Consider the following 21,707-nt stretch of genomic DNA (forward strand, 5'->3'; position numbering starts at 1 on the left):
AGCCCGGGACGAACCCAGTGCGGGCGGGGCCGCAGAGGAAGGACCGGGCGGCAACCCCACCCATCTCCAGCATTTAGGACCACCCATTTGAAGGAGGAGCCAGCACGGGCACGAGTTTCCCCGCAGCCGCGTGGTGGTGGTGCTCGCGGTAGACTATAAGGCTCATGTGATCTGTCACATGACAGCGGATCTCCAGAAAGGCAGAATGAGACTCCGAACCTGGTAAGAAATTAGGGGGCCCCGGGAGGAGGGGGTCAGGTTGGAGGGTGGGAATACAGTGGCAGCCCGGCCCCTGCTGAAACCCGCCTGCCGCCTCTGCAGCCTCGTCGGGCTCCTTGCCCTCTTCGTCGCTGGCCAATGCAGTTATAGCCCCGAGCCGGACCAGCAGCGGACGTGAGTTGACTTAGCACAGACCGCCCCTTTCCCTATGCCCTGTCCTATGCCCACTGTCTTGGCCCAGCCTCCCTCACCCCCTTACCAGCTCCTGGTACCCACTCCATAGTCTTATCCCCAGGTTCCCAGGCTCAGTCCCCATTCACCTCCTGTGAGCCGTATCTGCCCCTGGGATCCTACCCCAGGTCTCAGCCCCTAATCCTGAACCTTCCATGACTAATATTTCCCATCCCCACACTAACAAAGGCCATGTTCCTGACCTCTGACCCTGCAGGTTGCCCCCAGGCTGGGTGTCCCTGGGCCGTGTAGACTACGAGGAAGAGCTGAGTCTCACCTTTGCCCTGAGACAGCAGAACGTGGAAACGTTGTCCGAGCTGGTGCAGGCTGTGTCGGATCCTGGCTCTGCTCGTTATGGTGCCTATTGGAATAGGGACTGGGGCTGGGAAGTGGGATGCAGTGAAGGGACTCCAGGGCTGGGCTGAGTGTGGGATGGCGCACATAACGTCAGGGTCATGCCCTTGGTGCCTAGGGAGGTGGTGATATAGGACAGTTGAATGGCAGTGGCCCTCATTGAAGAGTTTCTGAATAAAAAAAAAGGGAACAGGAAATAAACTGTCCAAAACTCACTCAAATTCCTTCCCCCAAAACTCCCCACCTATGTTTATCAGGCTAGAAACCTGAAAGTTAAGAGCACAGGCTGTGTGATCAAATCTGGACTCAAATTCTGCTACTACTTACCAGACACATGGGACGTAGTATCCAGTACAGATAGGTGCTCATCAACTCAAATTCCTTCCCCACCCTCAAACCCATGCCCGTTTCCTCCTCCAGTCAGACTCTAGAGCTATCATCTCCAGTTCTGGTTCTGAAAGAGCCTTTGGAGTCCTCTGCTTTCTACCGTTGCTTGTTACCGCCCACCCATTTGTTTATTCTTGCACCCAGACTGCTGCCCAGTCTGGAGTGGTTCACCCCACTCCCCACCCTGCCCCCTACTCTGCTCCCAAACAGTGTTCTGTTCCAGTGGTCATGCTGGATAGTGTCCCTCCCCTGCATGAAGCCCTTCATGGTTGGGTGGCAGTGGTATGTGTGTGAGGGGGCAGACTCAGATTCACCCCGGAGCTGTGTACATGGCACTCTGTAGGAAAATAGTGACTCACCATCACGTTAAGCTTAAAATCAACAAGTACGAAGACTGGAACTGAATTAGATGTCACTTTATAATTGGTTCTGAAAGTTTTGAGAACTTTTACTGGAAATAAACTTAATATGGGAAATTTTAATTTTTAACCTCATTTGTTGTTTATGATTATGGCAATACATGTTCTGATGCAGCATTTGCAACCTTCTGGCCTTTAGGGTAAATCCATATTTCTGGCCATGGCATTCCAAGTCTCCCTAGCCTTTTCTTCTCCTGGCTCCCAAATATAGCTTGCACCTGCACAGCCTGCCTTTTTGCTAGAAAGTTCCCACCTATCCCTCAAGACCCTGTACCAGGTTCCCTGGGAAGTCCCAGTGTCCTGGCTGAGGTCCAAAATGGGCAACTTGGAAAAGCAATGAATGAAGTCAAGATCCTCTACTGAATCCCTGCAGGAAAATACCTGACCCTAGAGGATGTGGCTGAACTGGTCCGGCCATCACCACTGACCTTCCGCACAGTCCAAAAATGGCTCTTGGCAGCTGGAGCCCGGAACTGCCACTCAGTGACCACACAGGACTTTCTGACTTGCTGGCTGAGTGTCCGGTGAGAGGGAAGGATTGCCCTGTGGAGGGTACCAATCATCCCATCAGGGAGATGAGTCACCCCAATGGGAGAGAGCTGAGAAGCTGGTGGGAGCTTGTGGGTGAGAGCTAACACACAGGGAGACAAGGATGAGCAGTAATGCTCAGGTAGCCTCCTCTGCTCTGGTCTGTGCTGCTTTCTGACCTCTGTTCTCTGATCTCTGACCTCCAGACAGGCAGAACTGCTGCTCCCTGGGGCTGAGTTTCATCGCTATGTGGGGGGACCTGCAGAGATCCATGTTATAAGGTCCCCACGTCCATACCACCTGCCGAAGGCCTTGGCTCCTCATGTGGACTTTGGTAACACCCAGTGGGGTCGGTGGGGTTTGAAGCAGGCAGAACCAGGGGCTGGAAAAGTTTAGGTGCCATGGGGGGGGTTTGGGGTGGGATCAGTGGTAAAGTGGGGGTTGGAGTCTAAAAGATCTCCTCCTCAAGCCTGACCCCTCCCCACAGTGGGCGGGCTGCACCGCTTTCCCCCCACATCATCCCTGAGGCAACGCCCAGAGCCACAGGTGTCAGGGACTGTTGGCCTGCACCTGGGGGTGACCCCATCCGTGATCCGTCAGCGATACAACTTGACAGCACAAGACGTGGGCTCTGGCACAACCAACAACAGCCAAGCCTGTGCCCAGGTGAGCCGGACAGAGAGCTCCAGGGTCCTGACACCCTACCCAAGATGCCTCCCCAGGCTGGGGCTTGCTTTCTCACTCCTCCCCTGGGTCCTCACCCCCTATCTGGAATAGTGTCCCCTGGCCTGACCTTGGGGCTGCATCCTCTGACCCATGATACCTGATCTGAATCCTTCTGTAGTTCCTGGAGCAGTATTTCCATGACTCGGACCTGGCTGAGTTCATGCGCCTCTTCGGTGGGAAATTTGCACACCAGGCATCAGTAGCCCGTGTGGTTGGACAGCAGGGCTGGGGCCGGGCTGGGATCGAGGCCAGTCTAGACGTGGAGTACTTGATGAGTGCCGGCGCCAACATCTCCACCTGGGTCTACAGTAGCCCTGGTACTGTCAAGGGGACTGGTGGGTGGGGAGAGGGGTGGTCGTGAGTGGTGCTCACTGCTCCCTCAAGGGAATCCCATGAGCTAGAGGGAGACCGTGACAACCTCCCAAAGGACCACCCTTGTGCTCCTCCCCTCCCCCCAAATCCAGGCCGACATGAGTCACAGGAGCCCTTCCTGCAGTGGCTCCTGCTGCTGAGTAATGAGTCAGCCCTGCCGCACGTGCACACCGTGAGCTATGGGGATGACGAGGACTCCCTCAGCAGCGCCTACACCCAGCGGGTCAACACGGAGCTCATGAAGGCGGCCGCTCGGGGTCTTACCCTGCTCTTTGCCTCAGGTGACCTCCTACTCTAAACTTAGACCCTACCTCAACTCAGGAGTTTTGACCCCACGGGGACCCCTGTGATCGCTGACTTACAATCTGAACTCAGTAGGGACCACTGATCTGACCTCTAAACTCAGACCTCTTGCAGTAATGACTAACTCTTGAATTTCTTCTCTGACATCTGAACCCACATATCAAGCTCTGACCAATTAATCTGAGTGCTAAACTTGGTCTTTCTCCCAGGTGACAGTGGGGCTGGGTGTTGGTCTGTCTCTGGAAGACACCAGTTCCGTCCCAGTTTCCCTGCCTCCAGGTAAGCACCCCAGCCCACTACTTACCTGTGACCACCAATCTTCATCTACGGCTGCATGATCTAGAACTTTGCCTTGACCCCACCAGGTGCTCCTGTAGCTAAGACCTCAGTTTAACCAGCTCTGGTTGCTGCATTCCCTTCTTCCTACATGTCTAGGCCCCATGGCTTCTGAGTGGAATGCAGTTCCCAGTATTCCTCTTCTCAGTTCCCAGGCATTTTAGTAGAAGATTTGGTGAATGTTCTGTAGACAAAAGTGTGCACTGTCACCTCAGGCCATGCCTTGAGGGCTCAAAATCTCTTAGTCTTTCTCATGTACCTGCTTCCCCACAGAGTCCAGCCCTTCTAGCAAAGCGAGCCCACACTTACCCATCTCCACACATTTTGGAAGTCCCCTTGGAACCCATACAATGTGAGTGCTGTTTTCTGCTTTCAGCCCCTATGTCACCACAGTGGGAGGCACATCCTTCCAGAATCCATTCCGAGTCACAAATGAGATCGTTGACTACATCAGTGGTGGTGGCTTCAGCAATGTGTTCCCACAGCCTTCATACCAGGTATGTGTATGTGTTTGTATGGATGGGATGGGTGGGAGGGATCCTCAGTTCAGCAGACAATACTCACTCAACAGCATCTTTCAGGAGGAAGCTGTAGCCCAGTTCCTGAGCTCCAGTCCCCACTTACCACCATCCAGTTATTTCAATGCCAGTGGCCGTGCCTATCCAGATGTGGCTGCACTCTCCGATGGCTACTGGGTGGTCAGCAACAGCGTGCCCATTCCATGGGTGTCTGGCACCTCGGTAAGAATCAGCCTGGCTCCAAGCCCCCACTCAGGAACTATTCTCACCCTCTACTAAGACCTTGCACCCAGAACCCCTGTCTCCTCAGAGACCTCTGATCCTTTCAAACATCCCTCCCCCAAATCCAATCACTCTGAACCCCTAACTTCTACTTACACCCTCACTCTTATAGGCCTCTACTCCAGTATTTGGTGGGGTCCTGTCCCTGATAAATGAACATAGAATCCTCAGTGGCCGCCCCCCTCTTGGCTTTCTCAACCCAAGGCTCTACCAGCAGCGTGGAGCAGGACTGTTTGATGTGAGTATGGAAGGGAAGGGTGTGGACATTTTCATGGATATGGGGAGTGCAAAGATGAACTTGAGGGCAGTTCTGACGGGGTCCTGAAATGTAAATACAAGGTAAGGGGGCTTAGTCTGTTAGTACTGGTACAGACAGGCCCAGATCTGATATCCACCTTCTCCCTAGGTAACCCATGGCTGCCATGAGTCCTGTCTGAATGAAGAGGTGCAGGGTCAGGGTTTCTGCTCTGGCCCTGGCTGGGATCCTGTGACAGGCTGGGGAACACCCAACTTCCCAGCTCTGCTGAAGACACTAATCAACCCGTGACCCTTTCCTGCTGGAGAGTGAACCTATCCCCTGCCCCATAGCTGGTGGCTTGGTCCCTTATTCTGCCCTGTTGGAAGCCCTGCTGAACCCTCAACCATAGACTGCTTCAGACAGCTTATCTCCCTAACTCTGAAATTCTGTGAGCTTGACTTGACTCCCAACCCTACGCTGCTCCATCATGCTCAGGTCTCCCTACTCCTGCCTCATGTTTCTCTATAGATGCTATAACTAGTATTGTTTGGGACCCCCCCGAGCCCCCCTATTTTTTTAAAAAAATATTTATTTATTTGACAGAGACAGAGATAGCGAGAGCAGGAACACAAGTAGCGGGAGTGGGAGAGGGAGAGCAGGCTTCCCGCCAAGGAGGGAGCCCGAGGTGGGACTCGATCCCAGGACCCTGGGATCATGACCTGAGCCGAAGGCAGACGCTTAACGACTGAGCCACCCAGGCACCCCCGAACCCCCCTATTTCACTCCCCCCCCATTTCTTCTTCCTCTTTTCAGCCAGGCTTTTTCAAAGAGTTGTCTATGCTCTCTGTGTACACTGTTTCACTTCATGTTCTCTCCTCAGTTCACTGCAGTGAGACCTCTGCTCTCAATTTTTCCTTCTTTCCTCCCCTGACAATGACAGCAATGGCCGTTCTGCTGCTTCATCCAGTGCACTCTTCCCAGTCTTTGCTTTATGGGCTCTCTGTCACAGCTGTCCACTGCCTCTCCTTCTTTAGCCTTCAGGGCTTAACTTCTTTTCTGACCATTCTCTCTTCTTCCTTCTCTTTCTCTTCTTCCTCATTGAATGTTGGTATACTTGATTGCTTCATCTTTACTCTTTTGCTCTTCTCAATCTACCCAGTGTTCCCTGGAACAAGTTAGTCACCTGTATCCACAGCTGTCACCATCTCACTAAATCAGACTTTTTTTTTTTTTAATTTTTATTTTTTTATTCTTATGTTAATCCCCATACATTACATCATTAGTTTTAGATGTAGTGTTCCATGATTCATTGTTTGTGCATAACACCCAGTGCTCCATGCAGAATGTGCCCTCCTCAATACCCATCACCAGGCTAACCCATCCTCCCACCCCCTCCCCTCTAGAACCCTCAGTTTGTTTTTCAGAGTCCATCGTCTCTCATGGTTTGTCTACCCCTCCATAAATCAGACTTTCTATCAGATGATGATTGATACCTCAAATGCAAGGTGTAGGACACTCAATACTTCATCTCCCTCCTTCCCAATTCCAGACCATTCTCTTGTGTTCCTTCTTGGTAGATGAGACTGTGCTTCTTCCAAGCAAGCCAGAAGCCTAAGTATTATCTTAGACTCCCTTTTCCTCCACCTCCCACTCCCTATTACCACTGTCAATCAATAAGTCCTACTGATTTCACCTCTTAAATATATTTTTATCAATCCACAAGTCCTGCCTAACATTTCCTAAGAATATCTAGAACTCATTTACGTCTCTCCATCTCTACTGCTACTAAATTAGCTTAGAACCATATTTTCTCTCCTCTGAATTCTAGGAGGCTCTTGAAAAAGATGTCCTTACTTCCTGCCTGTCCATAAAACCATTTTTCCAGAGTAAAATGCAAATCCCATCAGGTCATTTACTTAAGACCCTTCAAAGATTACTGATGAAGTTCTGGCTTTTTGCTTTGACTCACAAACCTGATCCTTTCCTTGCTATTTTTCCTGAGTAACAAATTGTTTATCCTCCGGTGTTCTCCCTCCCCCTTCCTCCACTTCCCCCCTTTCACTTTTGCTCAAGATATTCTGTGCCCTTAACATGACCCCTGACTCCCTTTGCCTGGTTGGTTTCCAGGATTCCTTGAAGACCCAGCTCAGAAGTCTTCTCCAGTGAACCTTTGGCTCTCTGAAGCTAGTTGATTTTGGTATAGCAGAAAATGATTTGGTATAGCAGAAAAATCCCAGATTTTTTCAAACCAAACATTGTTTGATTCTTGGTTCTGATGTAGACTGGGAGAGAGCCTTGGACAAGTCCATCTCCCTGAGTCTTTTCCCTCCTCTGTTAAGTGGGGATATCAGTACCTGCCTCTAACAATAATCAGGGAATAATTAAATGGAATAAAATTGATAGAGTGCCTGACACAAAGAAGTAGGCAGCAGATGTTAGTTCCCTTTCTTCTTTGCACTGCATACTCTGTGTCTACCTCTAGTATTGTAACTCCAGCATAGTATTGAAAATGCCAGTTTACCTCTTTGCCTCCCTTTGAAGACTGTTGGTGCCTAGAGTCTTGCCCTACCGAACTTTGTACTCCCAGGCCCTAACTCAGTGGCAAATACGAATTAAATAAATGTTTGTTGCGTTGAAAACCCCACCCTCACTCGTGATTTTGCATATATTGCAAACATACGTGATTTTGCATACTCAAGCTGAAATACCTCCCTTCCTAGCTACAGCAGCACTATTCGCTCCCCTGCTGTCCTCACTTCTCCTGGCAGCTGGAGGGGAGTGGGGCTTTCCAACCCTTAAAAGGCTGAGTAAGGGAACTAGAAAGGATGCAGACTGGCAGGCAACCTGTGGTTGAGGGGTGTCCCAAAACAAGGTCTTTAAGCGCCAGGTTCCCAGAGGGGTCCCAGGCCCGCGGAAAAGCGTGCTAGACATTGATGGTTGACATCCCGGCGAAAGGGCCTAGGAGTACGGGCGGGTGGGAGGCGGCCTGTCGGAGGCGTCTCACTGGCTGGTAAACAACCAGGAGGCGGGAGACCCGAGAGACAGCAAACATGGCATGGGAGGGGCAAAGCGCGGGGCGTGTGACGTCACCCATGGTGTGTGCGTAACGTGAGCGGAAGCGGAAGCGGCTCTGTTCGCCGCCTCTCCCACCGGCCCGATGAGCTGCAGCGGCTCCGGCGCGGACCCCGAGGCGGCGCCGGGCTCCGCCGCCTCGGCCCCGGGCCCGGCGCCCGCGGTCTCGGCCCCCGCAGCGTTGCCCGCTGGCACCGCTGCGGAGAATAAGGCCAGCCCCGCGGGGACAGCAGGGGGACCTGGGGCTGGAGCTGCGGCAGGGGGCACGGGACCCGTGGCGGCGCGGGCCGGGGAGCCGGCCGAGCGGCGTGGGGCGGGTGAGGGACGGGTGAGGGTGAGGGCAGCGCCTAGGGCTGGGTCCAGTGGCGGGTGAGGGCAGAGGGTTTCAGGCCGACCTAGCCGGGGCCCCGCATCTCCCACCTCCATGTCTGTTTGCTGGTTCTCCTCCAGCTCCGGTGTCGGCGGGAGGCGCGGCGCCCCCGGAGGGGGCCATGTCTAACGGGGTTTATGTACTGCCGAGCGCGGCCAACGGAGACGTGAAGCCGGTGGTGTCCAGCACGCCTCTGGTGGATTTCCTGATGCAGCTGGAGGATTACACGCCTACGGTGGGCTTCCTGCCTGAACAAGGCTATTGGCGCGCTGTCAGGGCAACTTTCTGCTACACCGCGTGGATTTCCAGCTTCCTTTTGTACTTGCTCCCCTACTAGCTCTTTGATTTATCCCCTCTGCCCACCCAAACTGTGAGCTTCCTAAAAGCCAGGCCTGCCCTCCATTTCCCTCACCCTCTCAACCCCGCAGCGCCCAGGGCAAATACTGACAGTCATCTCATTGATCTCTCAGATCCCAGACGCAGTGACTGGTTACTACCTGAACCGTGCTGGCTTTGAGGCCTCGGATCCACGCATGTGAGTACAGTTTGGGTGGGTAGGTTAAGAGTCTTGAGTGCTTGTGTGGAGTTTATTGTCCCATCTTCTCACACCAGTTTTTTCTCTCTAGAATTCGGCTCATCTCCCTAGCTGCCCAGAAATTCATCTCAGATATTGCCAACGATGCCCTACAGCACTGCAAAATGAAGGGCACAGCTTCTGGCAGCTCCCGAAGCAAGAGCAAGGTGTGAGGGGAGGCTCATTGAATCAGTAATTACCTCCCACAGCATCGGAGGCTTAATTTGTTCTGAAATCCCTTTGGGGAAACTAAGCCCTAGGGGAGGTGAAAGACCTACTCAGGGTCACCCACCTGGGATTGAAATCTGGGATTCCTGTGCTCAGCTGGTGCTCTTCCCTCTTCCCTCAGGACCGCAAGTACACTCTAACCATGGAGGACTTGACCCCTGCCCTCAGCGAGTACGGCATCAATGTGAAGAAGCCGCACTACTTCACCTGAGCCACCCAACCTAAATGTACTTGTCTGTCCCCTTGTCCCCACACCAGCCTGTTTTCGTAATAAACTTTATTGTGACAGGCAGGGCTGGTCCCTCCCATGCTGGGAGATACCGTGTGGCAAGTGACAAAGCTCTGAGCCTAGCCCCTTTGGGGGCTGCAGTGGTAGGGATGGGGGCAGGGGATGGGCCCCATGGCTGGGGTAGTACCATGACTGGAGGCAGGGGAGGCAACCAGGGGCCTGCTGCTTTGGGGAGACATACTCCCCTAACCGTGTCCTGACACCTCTGGAGTTTAGGCAAGGGCTTTCCGGCTCTACTTGTCCTGCATCTTCTCCAGGATAGGCACAATCATGTCAAACTTGGGCCGCTTAGCAGGGTCTTCATTCATGCATATCTTCATGAGCTTACACACATGGGGGGAAATGCCTGGTGGGATGGTAGGCCGAAGGCCTTCCAGTGCCACCTGCAAATACAGGAAAAAACAAAATGGGTCTCAGAACTTGAATATCCTGTGGGGAGAGGCCTCTTAGTCCTCAGGACAGTATTACTGTATATTTGAACAAATATGGGAAGAGCCCAGCCCTGCTATAGTTATTGTCACCACCACCACCATTCCCCCAACACAAGTGCATACAGTTGTGCTCTCACCTTCATTCCAATCTCCATGTTGGAGAGGTCAGCAAATGGTACCTCCCGTGTCACCAGTTCCCACAGAAGCACTGCAAAACTCCACATGTCTGCTGAGCGTCTGTTTGTATCTTCAGGCTTCTTCTGCAGAGCTGGAGGAACAGGACTTAACTGTTCCAGCTGCCTATCCTGCCTCTGCCCCTTCCATTACTACTGAGCTGGCCCTTCTCTACCTCCCAACATGATGCCCTCACTCACCTTCAGGGGCCACCCAGGCAGGTGCATACATACGCCCAGGGCACTGGAAGGAAAACTTGACGTCGGCCATGCTGATTCGGGCAGTCATGTCCTCATCAATCTGAGGAAGAGAAGATAGATATGTGGAAGGAGGTAAGTCCTAGTCTAGACAGGGAAAGGGCTCTGGGGCCTGGGCCAGGAGTGAAGTGTGACCTCACCATTACACTACGGCTATTGAGTGCATGTCGTGGGATGAGGGGCTCTAATGTATGTAGGAAGGCCATGCCCCTTGCCATGTCCAATGCAAACTTCACAGCCTGGCTCTGGTCCACAACAAAATCTAAGGAGGCAAGAGTCAAATAGTTTGGGGAGGCTCACACACCCTGCCCCCCATCCCATGAGATTTGGTATCCACTACTCACTGGTGCCTTCGTGTAATACATTGTACAGGGATCCATATGGCATCCAATGTGTGATGAGGGTGGGGTGAGGAGCAGGTGGAGACTGACAGGCACCTAGCACTGGGAGCACATTTGGATGCGAGAAAATCCTGGAAGAAGGACAGTATCCCTAGCTGAGATCAGCATAAAAGATCTCCCTTTGGGTGCTAGTCAGGGTTCCTTGGAACCAGCAGCTTCCTGTTTAGGCTTTGCCCCACCTGAGACGGGGACACTCCTCGTTGAAGTCCCTGCTCTTCCTGGTACTCCAGTCTCGAACCTTTAACACCTTCACGACGATGTCATTACCCTGCCAACGGCCCTTCCATAGCTGAGAGACAGGTAAGGGTTAGGAAGCTTTAACTAAGGCCACTGCTTTCTTGTCCACTAACTGGAAGAAAAACTTAAAACAGGTGCAGAGCAGGTAATTTGTAGGAGATTGGGGAGGGAGGGGCAAGAAAGGCAGGGTCACCTCTCCAGAGTGATTCTCGTTGAGCTTCGCCAGAAAGTTGAGCTGTTTGAAGTCAATGCCGGAGTGTTTGTTCAGAGTCCCATTTCCTGAGAGTGTGGGCAGGTCAGGTACCCAAGCTTCACCATAACCCAGCTCCAGCAGCCCAGGGTTATTCCCTTGACCACCCCTCCCCTTACAACTGACTCACGGGGCCGAGTACGGGTGGTTCCCTTCCAGAATGTGTCCTTGTATGGAATACGGTTAAGGTTTTGGCCCATCTTCTCTGCCCGCTCTGGGGAAGAAAAACAGCTTTGGTCCCAGTTGTAGTATGGAGCGAGGAGATAGGCAGGGACAAGACAAGAGGATACAAACTGGAGTTGGGGGACAGACCTCGGAGGAGCTCTCTCAGGGGTGCCTTGGCTTTGTCCACAGGCATCTCTCCATACTTGTTACAAATGCTGACAAGGGCCCCATTAGCCACCAGGTCCTGGAATGAAAAGGGGTTGTGATGAGGGGCTCTGCCACCTCCCTGGCAGTCACAACCAACCATCAATACAAGTGGTGTACCAACTCTGAGTGTCACATATTCAGCAGTACTTACAGGATGGACTGAAGGTTCTAGACTCTTCCATTCAGGCTCAGACTTTGCTTCCTACCCATCCCAGGGCTCAGGGCCTTAGTACTCACCTCTGCAACCTGATCTTGGCCCCAAAAACAGGCATAGTGCAAGGGCACATTTCCATGCTCATTCACTGCATTGATGTCAGCTTTATACTGCAGCAGCTGGTCCCCATGGCCAAGTAGAAGAGGCAGAAGACAAATGAGAGATGGGAGTTGAGGCGTGAAAGGAGGGAGAAGAGTACACGTGTTATATTGCTTGTGACTGACTTCCAGACATGTATGTAATGTAGGTGAGAGGGAGCATTCATGCCTACCTTCTGCACAATATCACGGTGTCCATGACTGGCTGCCAGGTGCAGGGGGGTGTCATCCCCACGATTCATCACATTGATTCGTGCCCCCCGCATGATAAGCATCTCAACCACAGCAGAACGGCCCTCTCGGCAGGCCCAGTGCAAGGGGGAGAAGCCATGATCATCCCTTTGAGGAAGGGACAATGGTCATTGATCTGGAGGTGGGATGGGGGCAAAGGCTTTGATATGGGAAAAAGTGATAGTTATTCTGAATAATCTCCCTGGAAAACCGTACCTGTCCAGGACTCTGATTCTCATTCATGCCAGCAACTCCCAAAGCCATCCAATTAAGACTTTCCCCTGAGCTTCAAACCTATCCAACCACCACCTGAAATCTCAACAAATCCGTATGATTCACTGTCTTCATCACCATCTCCCACTAGCCTTTCTTCCTTGGCATGCCCTATCTCATTAAATGGTAGCATTTTTCATCTGGTTTCCTCTGCATTCCTTTTGCAACATCTGTTGGTCCTTTTTGTTTCCACTGCATTTCACATCCCTCTGGTATACTACTTGTGGCACTGGATTGTAAAAATCTTAATGAGCTGTCTTGTCTGCTAGACTGAGCTTCTTGACAGAATGGACTGACAGCAGGTGTTTAGTGCATGTTAATACAAGGGAGAGGTGTCTTGGAGAAGGAAAGCCACAACTCATGGGAGAAGAAGCAAGCTTACTGATTGGCTCTGGTACTGAAACCTAAGACCTAAAAATGGACTGAAATTAAAATAATGTTTTGGAAGGGTTTATAACGAAAGAGAGAAATGCTTTTGATAAGTCATTACTAATGAGGCAGATATCAAACCAGGATTTGGTAAAACAGGATTCCTCTACTCAAGCAGTCCTGGTCCCAGAAAACAGAGGAAAATGAGAATGGCTTCTTTAGAAAGAAAACTATCTAACTCCCCCACCCCCACCCCCAAGGACATGTATTTTCTAAAGTAAAAGAACTGTACAAAAAAAAAAAAGAAAACACTTGGTGGGAGCTGGGCCTGCCTGACAGCCTGGGGCCATAAAAGGAAATTCCCTCCAGCCGTGTGTATGAAGATCCAAGGGGCGGGGCAGGGGGCGGTCCCTGGTCTGAGACCGCAGCCTCCGGATGCCTTAGTGCTGCGGTCACTTCCCTTGTGGGGGCTCTACGCGTGGCCTGAAACAGATCAGGGGTCTGGCCACTGCAGGCCATCCAGATGTCCCCCTCCCCCCAGGAGAATGGGGTGTGTGTGGCCTTTAATGACTTCCCTCCACAGCTGCCCTCATCTGCTCACTTAGAGATAGCCAAAAGCTTTCCTGGGAGGTGGATTACTCCCTCCTCCCCCTCTCTGAAGCAGCCATTCCCTACTTATCAGTGAGTTTTGCCTCCCAGATCTTTAATTTGTGCCCTGGTTTATCAGCCTCCTGCAGTCTGTGGCACGAGCAGGCCAGAGCCTGAGGGCAAAATATGAGCACAAAGGTTCCACTCACTGTCAGAATGCCTGTCACCTCAGGGCCACAGACTATAATCCCGAAGAGCCCTGCAGGGAGTTCACCCCACCTCATATCCAGCATATAGCCTGCTTGGGCCCCCAAAGCCTTCCAGTTTCACTAATGCCACCCCTTCACCTTTTGGCACTAAAGAGTTTTATAAAATGCAAGTTCCCCTGGACAACTTCACCTAAGCCTTTATAATCCTACCAACAAAAATAGTAAGAGTACTCACTGTCTTTATCTGAGCACCCTTTGAAGAATTATGAAAGAATTATGGAAATTATAAAACAGTACGAAAAATGGGAAAAAGTGACCAGGAATTATGGAGGAAGAGCATAAAGCCAAATGAGAACCTGTGAAGCCTAGATAAAGATTATAGGTGATCCTTACCTCTCAAACCTAAAAACTGAAGAAATAAAATTTTAAAACAAAAAACCCCTAAAACCCACCACCCTGAATCATCAACATCACTATTGCTTTTCTTGCCTGTCTCAGCCAACCCTGAAGAACTTGTCTACATTCACTCTATTTCCTCACCTCCCATTGAACCTGCCACCAGGCTGCTGCCGTGAGGGCTGGCATTATGTCTGATTCTGGGCCTTTAGCACAGGAGGTGTTCATAGTACTTTAAGTGAAGGAACCCGGTGTTGTCTGGTTTCTTCATCCATTTTCCTCTACGGCAGCCTTCACAAAAATCATCAAATACATTATTAATTGTAAGTTCAATAGTTACTTTAAAGTGCTCAAGTTCTTTGACATCTCAACAGCCTATACTACTGTTGACCACTCCCCCTTCATTGAAACATTCACTTCTCTGAGCTTTACTAACATATTTTCCTGTTTCCTGCAACCTCCAGCTGCACCTTTTTAGTCTTGCAGGCTTCTGTCTCTGTCACACCCGTGTCTTCAGGTATCATCGATATGCTAACACCTCCCAATCTGTCTCTCCAAGTCAGCTCTCCTGAAATCCGAATCTGCATAACCAACAACCTACATGACATTTCTACTCTACTGTACAGTCACTTTAACATGTCACAGCGGCAGTCATCATCCTTCAGCCTTGTCCAACTCAGTAAAAGCAACCACCATCTGCCCAAGAGTCTGAGCCAGAACCCTGGTCATCATCTTTGCTTCCTCACTTCCCACACCAAGTCTCATCAATTCTTTATCCTAATGATTTCAGGAATCTGATCACTTCTTTCTTTTTCATCTGCTCCCATTCTAGTCACCACTTCTGGTACAGACTAAGCAATTGCTTCTCCACATGGCCACCTGCTCTTCAGAAGGTATCCAAGATGACACTTAAATGGACAATCTCATCATATCACAGCAGGGCTTTAAACCCTTGTTCTTAGAATAATGACCTTATTATAGCATAAATACCCTTGCAAGATCTGGCTGACCCTTGCAGCAGACTTCTCCAGTCTTATCTCCTGTGGTTTACCACTTGTACCCAATGCTTCAGCCCACTGAAGCTCATAGAAGTCTATCCTCCAGCCATAAGGACCTGTAGACAATTTCCAGACACTCCGCTCTCTCTCTTGCCTCCTAGCTTTCGCCCATGCAGTTCACTGAGGCTGGAAAGCCTCTCTGCAGCCTGTGCCTGTGAAACTCTTGTTGAGCAGTCAAGATTCAGCCGAAACACAGCTTCCTCTGTGGAGACCCTCTGCCCCCCACAGGCTGTGCTTCGCACTAGTCCTACTGGGTAGGAAAGTCAGCCGCCCCCAGCCAACGTGAGCACCCCACATCGCGGAGAGGAGTATGTCTTTGCCGTTCTCACCCACCAGCCACCTCAGCTCACCCCTGGTTGAGGTCGTTCTCCGTGTTGTCCAGCCACAAGCGAACGGCCACTGCGTTGCCCTCCCGGCACTGAGTGAAAATGTCGTCCATAGCAGCGTCCCGGCGCTGAGTCCCCTAGATTGGGGAAGCCTGCCAACTGTGGAGGGATCCAGAGAAGGGTGATGAACCCCGAGCTTTGTCCCCTACTGGAGATAAGTGTTCGTGAAGGGGGTGAGGGTCTCCTGCTGCCTCCCCAGCTAGTGGAGGTCTGGGAAGGAGTTCGGGAAGTCGGGATTATCCCTGACCGTGTCCCCTGGGCGCGAGGGAAAGCGGGTCCGCGCGAGGTGGGGGGTGATTAGGAAGTAGAGTCTCCTGAAGGGGTGTCGGCAAACAAGCTCGGGGACCCTACCCGCGAACAGACCTGGGGGGAGGGGGGAGTTCAGGCACCCTAAACCCTAGGAGAGGCGATCGGGGGTCCTTCCCGAGGGGTGGCCCTCGTTCCCTACTCGGTATTCGGGCCGAGTGAAGGCTGACGGGTTGGCAGGGGTCGAGTCTTGGGGAAGGCCACGGGTGCTCCCGCACTCACCGGGACTCGGACCGGAGGAGCCTTCTTCGGGGAACTCCCGTCCGGCCGCGCCCGCCGCCCGGCCCCGCCCCTGGCCCTCTCTGGCCAGCGCGGGCCCCCATTCCTCCCTCCCTCTCGCCTCCCTTGCCCTTCTAGCCAGCAGTGCCTAAACTCGATGGTTTCCGGCGCCGCGTCGACCGCTCTAGCTACCCATGCTTCACTCTTTGGTTTCCGGCTCAGTATCGGCGGCTCCGGGCCCTCGGTTCGCTAGAGACGCGCTCTGCACGTGGAGAGTTGTGTGGATCCCGCGACTTCATCCACCCCACCGGCATGTTTGAGGAGCCGGAGTGGGCCGAGGAGGCTCCAGTAGCCGCGGGTCTCCCGCCTGTAGCCTCGCGGCCTCGGCCCGCCTCAGCTTCGCAAATCAAGGTGAGCGGCCCTGCAGGGAGCTGTTTCGAGCCGAGCTTACCCTGGTGGATCTGAGCGTGTGGGCACGCAGTGTGTGTGTGTGTATGTGTGTTCGGGGGGCGCTTGCCACCAACAGAATGTGTGTGTGTATGTGTGTTGGGGGGGCGCTTGCCACCAACAGAATGTGTGTGTGTGTGTGTGTGTGTTGGGACGCTTGCGGCCAACAGAATGGGGGGGCGGGCTGCGGCCAATAGAAGACCCGACTAAGTGAGAGCTGTTGAGTAGAAGTTAGTGAAGACGCATTTTTGGACCGGAAAAGCACGTGCAGGGGCTCTGGAGCAAGAAAGCATGTCCTGTTCTTAGGGTCACACACACAGTAATCCGTGTGGTTGGAGCACAGAGAGTGAGAGGGTATGCCATTGAAGTTGGAGAGGTAGAGGAGAAGTGTTGCATATTTTACCGATAGAAGCCAATGAAGCGGTTTTAGCAGGGGAATGATTTTTTAAGATTTGCATTTTGAAAAAGTCATTGGTTTCAGCGTGGAGCTTGGATTAGAGAGAGAAAGAGTGAATGACAATGAAGGATTTTATCAGCGCTACCATTCTAAAGGAGTGGTGCAGAGTGGGTACTGAAAACCACCAGGTTAAGTACCTGGCCTGGGACCTCCCAGTAGGACTTCAATCCAGAAGGCCTCCCAGACAAGAGACCTTCTCCTTTAAGCCTTTGCAGATGTGAAGGCTGCTGTACTTCCTCAGGCTCTTCCTGCCTTTTAGTGAGCATCCAACATGAAATCTGCCTGCTTTATTCCCTCCTCTTCATTCCCTCAACCCACGGCTACAATCAATGCCACAGGTCTTTCCGTCGGCAGCTTGTCCCTTTCCGTTTATTTTCTACACTAGGGCTAGACTCATCTTAAGTACACACCTGTGATCCTGTCACTCTTATTTTCAGAAACCTCCCTAGCTTTTACAGAAAGATATAGAAAGCTGCAGGCAAAAGGCTGAGATTGAGGGTTGAACTCCTATTCTCTGACCTTGGTCCTGTTGCTTGTGGCCTTACCACAGTCCTCTGGGGAACTCCATTTTCTCATCTGCAAATTGAAGAAGTGAGGTGGGTGGTTTCTCTGCTCTCCAGCCTCCCAAAGGTTGAGATGGTGACTTAAAAGTTGTTCAGGGTCTGGCAGGCTTCAGGACAAGCTAGTGAAGTTAACTAAGAATAATCCAGATGCTTCTGCCAGCATCTGAATCAGGTCTCCATCTCTGCCTTCTTATTCTCCTGGCCCCATCTATTCACCTCACCCCTTCTCTCTTCCCTTGTTTTCCCTCAGGGCTCCAAGCACCGTCAGCTCTTGGCCACATTACGGGCCCTAGAGGCAGCATCTCTTCCCCAGCAACCCCCTAGCCTGCCTGGCAGTGACTCTGAGGAGGATGTGGTGGAAAGGAAGAAGAAACACCCAAAAAAGGCCTCATCTGCCAGTGCTTCTATTGAAGTAGAGAAGAAGAGGAAGAAGAAATGTCAACAACAGGGCCCACCTGGCAGTGACTATGAAGAAAAGGAAGTAAAAAGGAGCAAAAAGTGCCTCAAAGGGGTTTTCAGTGCCAGTGACTCTGCTGAAGAACAGAAAAGAAAGAGGAAATGCCAGAAACAGGTCCCCTCAAACCCCGCCCAGCACCAGGACAATGATAACCAAACAGGTACTAGTAGCTGTGTATATGTGTGTGGGACAGGGAGGGGGATCAGCTGATCCTGTACATGACAGAGGTTACCTGCCACCATTAGGTTCGGGGTTAGGCAATAAGAAGTGTTTTCATCCAGGCCATAGTCTCTTTCTCAAGGACAGGGGTATGGCCAGGATGATTGCCAAACCTCTGAATTCAGGGGTTCTTGCCCCAAATATGCTTTCTCATCTCCCTCTCTTCAGGTCCCAAAGCTTGGAAGAGTAGTGCGACAAATGACCAATCCAAGCAAAGTCCTGGGTCCACTTCTGCCAACCCCCCGCAAACCTTGAGTCGCAAGCAGTGGCGGAACCGACAGAAGAATAAACGTAGACATAAGAACAAGTTTCGGCCACCTCAGCCACCAGACCAGGCTCCAGCCACAGCCCCCAAAGAGGAGACAGAGATGCCTCCTGCCCCCAGCCCAGATAACTATGAGGATCGGGCAGGGGCTCTGCGAGCCCGCATGGCACAGCGGCTGGATGGTGCCCGATTTCGCTACCTCAACGAACAGCTATACTCAGGGCCTAGCAGTGCTGCACAGCGTCTCTTCCAGGAAGATCCTGAAGCCTTTCTTCTCTATCACCGCGGCTTCCAGAGCCAAGTCAAGAAGTGGCCACTACAGCCAGTGGACCGCATCGCCAGGGATCTTCGCCAGCGGTGAATGGGGGTTGGGCACTGTGAGAATCGATGTGGGTCAGTCATGGCTCAGACTAGACCAGTGAGTGATCCCTCCCCTCCACTCCCAGGCCTGCGTCCCTGGTGGTAGCTGACTTCGGCTGCGGGGACTGCCGCCTGGCTTCAAGTATCCGGAACCCTGTGCACTGCTTTGACTTGGCCTCTCTGGACCCCAGGGTCACTGTGTGTGACATGGCCCAGGTAAACCCTTCTATCTCTCTGTGTCTCTGGCCTGTGCTCTAGACCCAGCCTCTATGTGCTAATCTCTAATGCTCCCTCCCTCTGCACCCCCATCCTGGTGTCTGGCGCTAGCAGTCAGTGCTGCATTTCTTTCTTTTTTGTTTTGTTTTTTTTAGGATTTTATTTATTTGAGAGAGAGAGCACAAGCAGGGGGAGTGGCAGAGGGAAAGGGAGAGGCAGGCTCCCCGTTGAGCAGGGAGCCCAATGTGGGGCTCGGTCCCAGGACCCTGGGATCATGACCCTAGCCGAAGGCAGATGCTTAACCAACTAAGCCACCCAGGTGCCCCTCAGTGCTGGATTTCTGCTTCCCATGTTGTGTGCTTTATACAGTACTCCTACTCTCTACAGGTGCCTCTGGAGGATGAGTCTGTGGATGTGGCTGTGTTCTGCCTTTCGCTGATGGGAACCAACATCAGGGACTTCCTAGAGGAGGCAAATCGAGTGCTGAAGCAAGGGTAGGAGTTCCCGGGACACAGATATGTGTATATGTGCACAGATGTATGTCTGTCTATATACACAGAACTTCTCATTCTTCTCAGGGGTCTCTTGAAAGTGGCTGAAGTCAGTAGCCGGTTTGAAGATGTTCGGACCTTTCTGGGGGCTGTGACCAAACTGGGCTTCAAGGTCATCTCCAAGGTGAGGGCCTCAAGAAGTCTCCCTATATTTGTCTCGTGTGGTCTTTTTTAGGGTAATGGTGTTTAGGAAGGAGGCCATAGGCACAGACACAGATATTTGCTCTTTGAAGGCATGACGCATGGCAGAGCCCTGGGGAGCTTTCTGAGCAAGGGCGGGACATGGACCAGAGGTGTTTTGAGGAGCTGGGGTGAGGATTTGGAGCTCACTAGGTTTTTTCCACCCCTAGGATCTTACCAACAGCCACTTCTTCTTGTTTGACTTTGAAAAGACTGGGCCTCCTCGGGTAGGGCCCAAGGCTCAACTCACAGGCCTGAAGCTTCAGCCATGTCTCTACAAGCGCAGGTGACCCCTGGGCCTGCCTTGAAAGGGGATGCAAGTCTTGAACTCCAGGCTCAGAACTCTGAAGACTGTATCCAGCCAGTCTCTGACCCAGGAACTGATAACATCACTTTCGCCGTCTTAAGACCAAAGTGTGATGAAACCCCCTGGCTCAGCCCTGCTCTCACGAAGGCTTCTTGTTTGTGAGAAGCATAAAGTAACTCAGGCTAGCTAAAGAATAAGGAGTTTATTGTGAAAATACAAGGGTATCTGGGAAATATGGGTCCTCCAGATGTGGGAACTAGCTGGTTTGGAATTCAAGGCATCTCTGGGTTTGGCTCCTCTTTCCATCTATCAGGAGTCATGTGGACTTTCTGCCCTGGCATCTCTACTCTCTTCTCATCTCCGTCTCCTGAGAAAATCTACAGCCAGGGCTGGGTGCGTAAGAGGTGCTCAATAAACTGTAGCTATGGCTGTGATGTGTTGTAAGCCTTACTATTTTCTACAGCCCTTCCCTAGGTAGGGTTGGAGGTTGAAGAGTGAAGAATGGATTTGTTGACTGAGGAATACTCTGGGAGAGCTCAAGATAGGCCTTTCAACGGGCTTCATTTCAGGGTATTTAGAGATTGTTGATAAGACTCTGAGCTGTTCTTGGAGGAGCGTGGTAAGGGAGCTGGGTCTCTTCATAAATAACAACTGGTTGATGCCATGGTAGGCTGGGGGATTGGGCTGTCCATTGGCACAAGTGTCTGTTGTTTCCACCTTGCAGTGGGCCCAGATCAGCATGTCCTGGGAAAGCTACAGGCAAGGAAGGCTGGTGTTGGAAAAAGATGAACTGGGATGATAGACCCTTGGCCTCTCCTGGAAGGTATCTGCCATGTCCAGGTATAAAGATGCAGCATCTTACCTATTTGGAAGGGCAAAAACTGAGAGTGCCCGCTGGGACACAGCTTCCAGGGCTCTGAGCCAGTCAGATGCCTCCAGTGAGGGAATGGAGATTTTGAGGTAGGCTGTAGGCCAGAGGGCATGTTTGGAGGCTAGGCAGTGTACCGCAGTGTCTTCGCATGTGTTGTGTCTGCTGAATACTCATCTGACTGATGAAGTCTTAGTCATCCTAGCTTAGTTGTTCCCTACTCCACCTCTCCTAAAGCAGAATTAATTCTTCATCTGCATTCTCCAAGCTGCATTGTGATTGCTTTGTGCATTAGGCTGTGGTCTTTTCAAGTCATATTTATCTTTGTATTCCCAGAGCTTGTCACTTAGGTGGTGGAATAACAGGGTCTAGGTGGGTGGGACGGATGAGAACAGGGTATTGGGAGGAACCCAGGCTCAGGGTACAAGATGTGGGCACTGAGGACTAGAGATGATGGAAGAAGTAAGCAGATAGGAGAACTTGAGCAGGTAGAACAGGTGGGATTGATGAGGGTTGTGAGAGAGAGGAATCTTCAGTGAATCTGATTTCTCACTTGAGCAACAGGTTGGGCTGGTGCTGCCGTTTAGAACGTTGGGTTGTAGGTACCTGTTCCATGTTCATTTGGAAGAGGGACGTAAACGTGCCAGGAGAGACCTGTGCTAGGATTTGGGAATCAGTAGTCTAGAGGTGGTCATTCAAGTCATGGGAATAGATAAGATATCCAGAGTAAGGTAGTGAGAAGAGAAAATGGCTCTGAATAAAACTCTGAGGACCATTTGATGGATGGGCAAAGGCAAATGGACCAGTCAAGGTGACAAGGTGAGAAGGTTGGGCCAAAAATGGAGGAGTAAAACTGGGAGAATGGATGCTTTCAATATGGAAGGAAGGGATGGGGAAGTCAA

General features: G+C 51.8%; 4 protein-coding genes across 5 annotated transcripts; 3 read left to right on the forward strand and 1 right to left on the reverse strand.

The window, feature by feature from the left end:
• Window positions 1-133: 133 nt before the first annotated feature.
• On the forward strand, window positions 134-5,544 carry TPP1 (tripeptidyl peptidase 1). Its single transcript, XM_021685716.1, has 13 exons — window positions 134-222; window positions 322-393; window positions 668-807; window positions 1,984-2,134; window positions 2,345-2,472; window positions 2,626-2,804; window positions 2,983-3,181; window positions 3,329-3,517; window positions 3,749-3,818; window positions 4,252-4,372; window positions 4,457-4,615; window positions 4,788-4,913; window positions 5,082-5,544. The coding sequence occupies exons 1-13, from the start codon at window positions 179-181 to the stop codon at window positions 5,220-5,222; spliced, it is 1,719 nt and encodes a 572-aa protein (XP_021541391.1). The 5' UTR covers window positions 134-178; the 3' UTR covers window positions 5,223-5,544.
• Window positions 5,545-8,034: 2,490 nt separating this feature from the next.
• Window positions 8,035-9,449, forward strand: TAF10 (TATA-box binding protein associated factor 10). Its single transcript, XM_021685714.1, has 5 exons — window positions 8,035-8,302; window positions 8,436-8,590; window positions 8,826-8,890; window positions 8,982-9,096; window positions 9,279-9,449. The coding sequence occupies exons 1-5, from the start codon at window positions 8,071-8,073 to the stop codon at window positions 9,366-9,368; spliced, it is 657 nt and encodes a 218-aa protein (XP_021541389.1). The 5' UTR covers window positions 8,035-8,070; the 3' UTR covers window positions 9,369-9,449.
• ILK (integrin linked kinase) lies at window positions 9,211-16,347 on the reverse strand. Of its 2 annotated transcripts, XM_021685712.2 has the most exons (13): window positions 15,919-16,347; window positions 15,355-15,489; window positions 12,054-12,219; window positions 11,806-11,901; window positions 11,509-11,605; window positions 11,327-11,410; window positions 11,140-11,225; window positions 10,889-10,998; window positions 10,653-10,780; window positions 10,449-10,570; window positions 10,252-10,351; window positions 10,015-10,145; window positions 9,211-9,829 (listed from the first exon to the last, which is right to left on the reverse strand). In XM_021685712.2, exons 2-13 carry the CDS (start codon window positions 15,441-15,443, stop codon window positions 9,680-9,682), a joined length of 1,359 nt encoding a protein of 452 aa, XP_021541387.1. In that variant the 5' UTR covers window positions 15,444-15,489; window positions 15,919-16,347; the 3' UTR covers window positions 9,211-9,679. The 2 variants fall into 2 exon arrangements, with proteins under 2 accessions (XP_021541387.1, XP_021541388.1); XM_021685713.2 differs by lacking the exons at window positions 15,355-15,489; window positions 15,919-16,347 and adding an exon at window positions 14,091-14,184 and having other exon boundaries at window positions 9,401-9,829.
• Window positions 16,135-20,330, forward strand: RRP8 (ribosomal RNA processing 8). The gene is made up of 7 exons (XM_021685711.2): window positions 16,135-16,326; window positions 17,633-17,999; window positions 18,227-18,680; window positions 18,770-18,899; window positions 19,287-19,393; window positions 19,478-19,574; window positions 19,801-20,330. Exons 1-7 carry the CDS (start codon window positions 16,228-16,230, stop codon window positions 19,918-19,920), a joined length of 1,374 nt encoding a protein of 457 aa, XP_021541386.1. The 5' UTR covers window positions 16,135-16,227; the 3' UTR covers window positions 19,921-20,330.
• Window positions 20,331-21,707: the final 1,377 nt, after the last annotated feature.

This window comes from Neomonachus schauinslandi, chromosome 11 (assembly GCF_002201575.2).
Source record: "Neomonachus schauinslandi chromosome 11, ASM220157v2, whole genome shotgun sequence".
Taxonomy (NCBI): domain Eukaryota; kingdom Metazoa; phylum Chordata; class Mammalia; order Carnivora; family Phocidae; genus Neomonachus; species Neomonachus schauinslandi.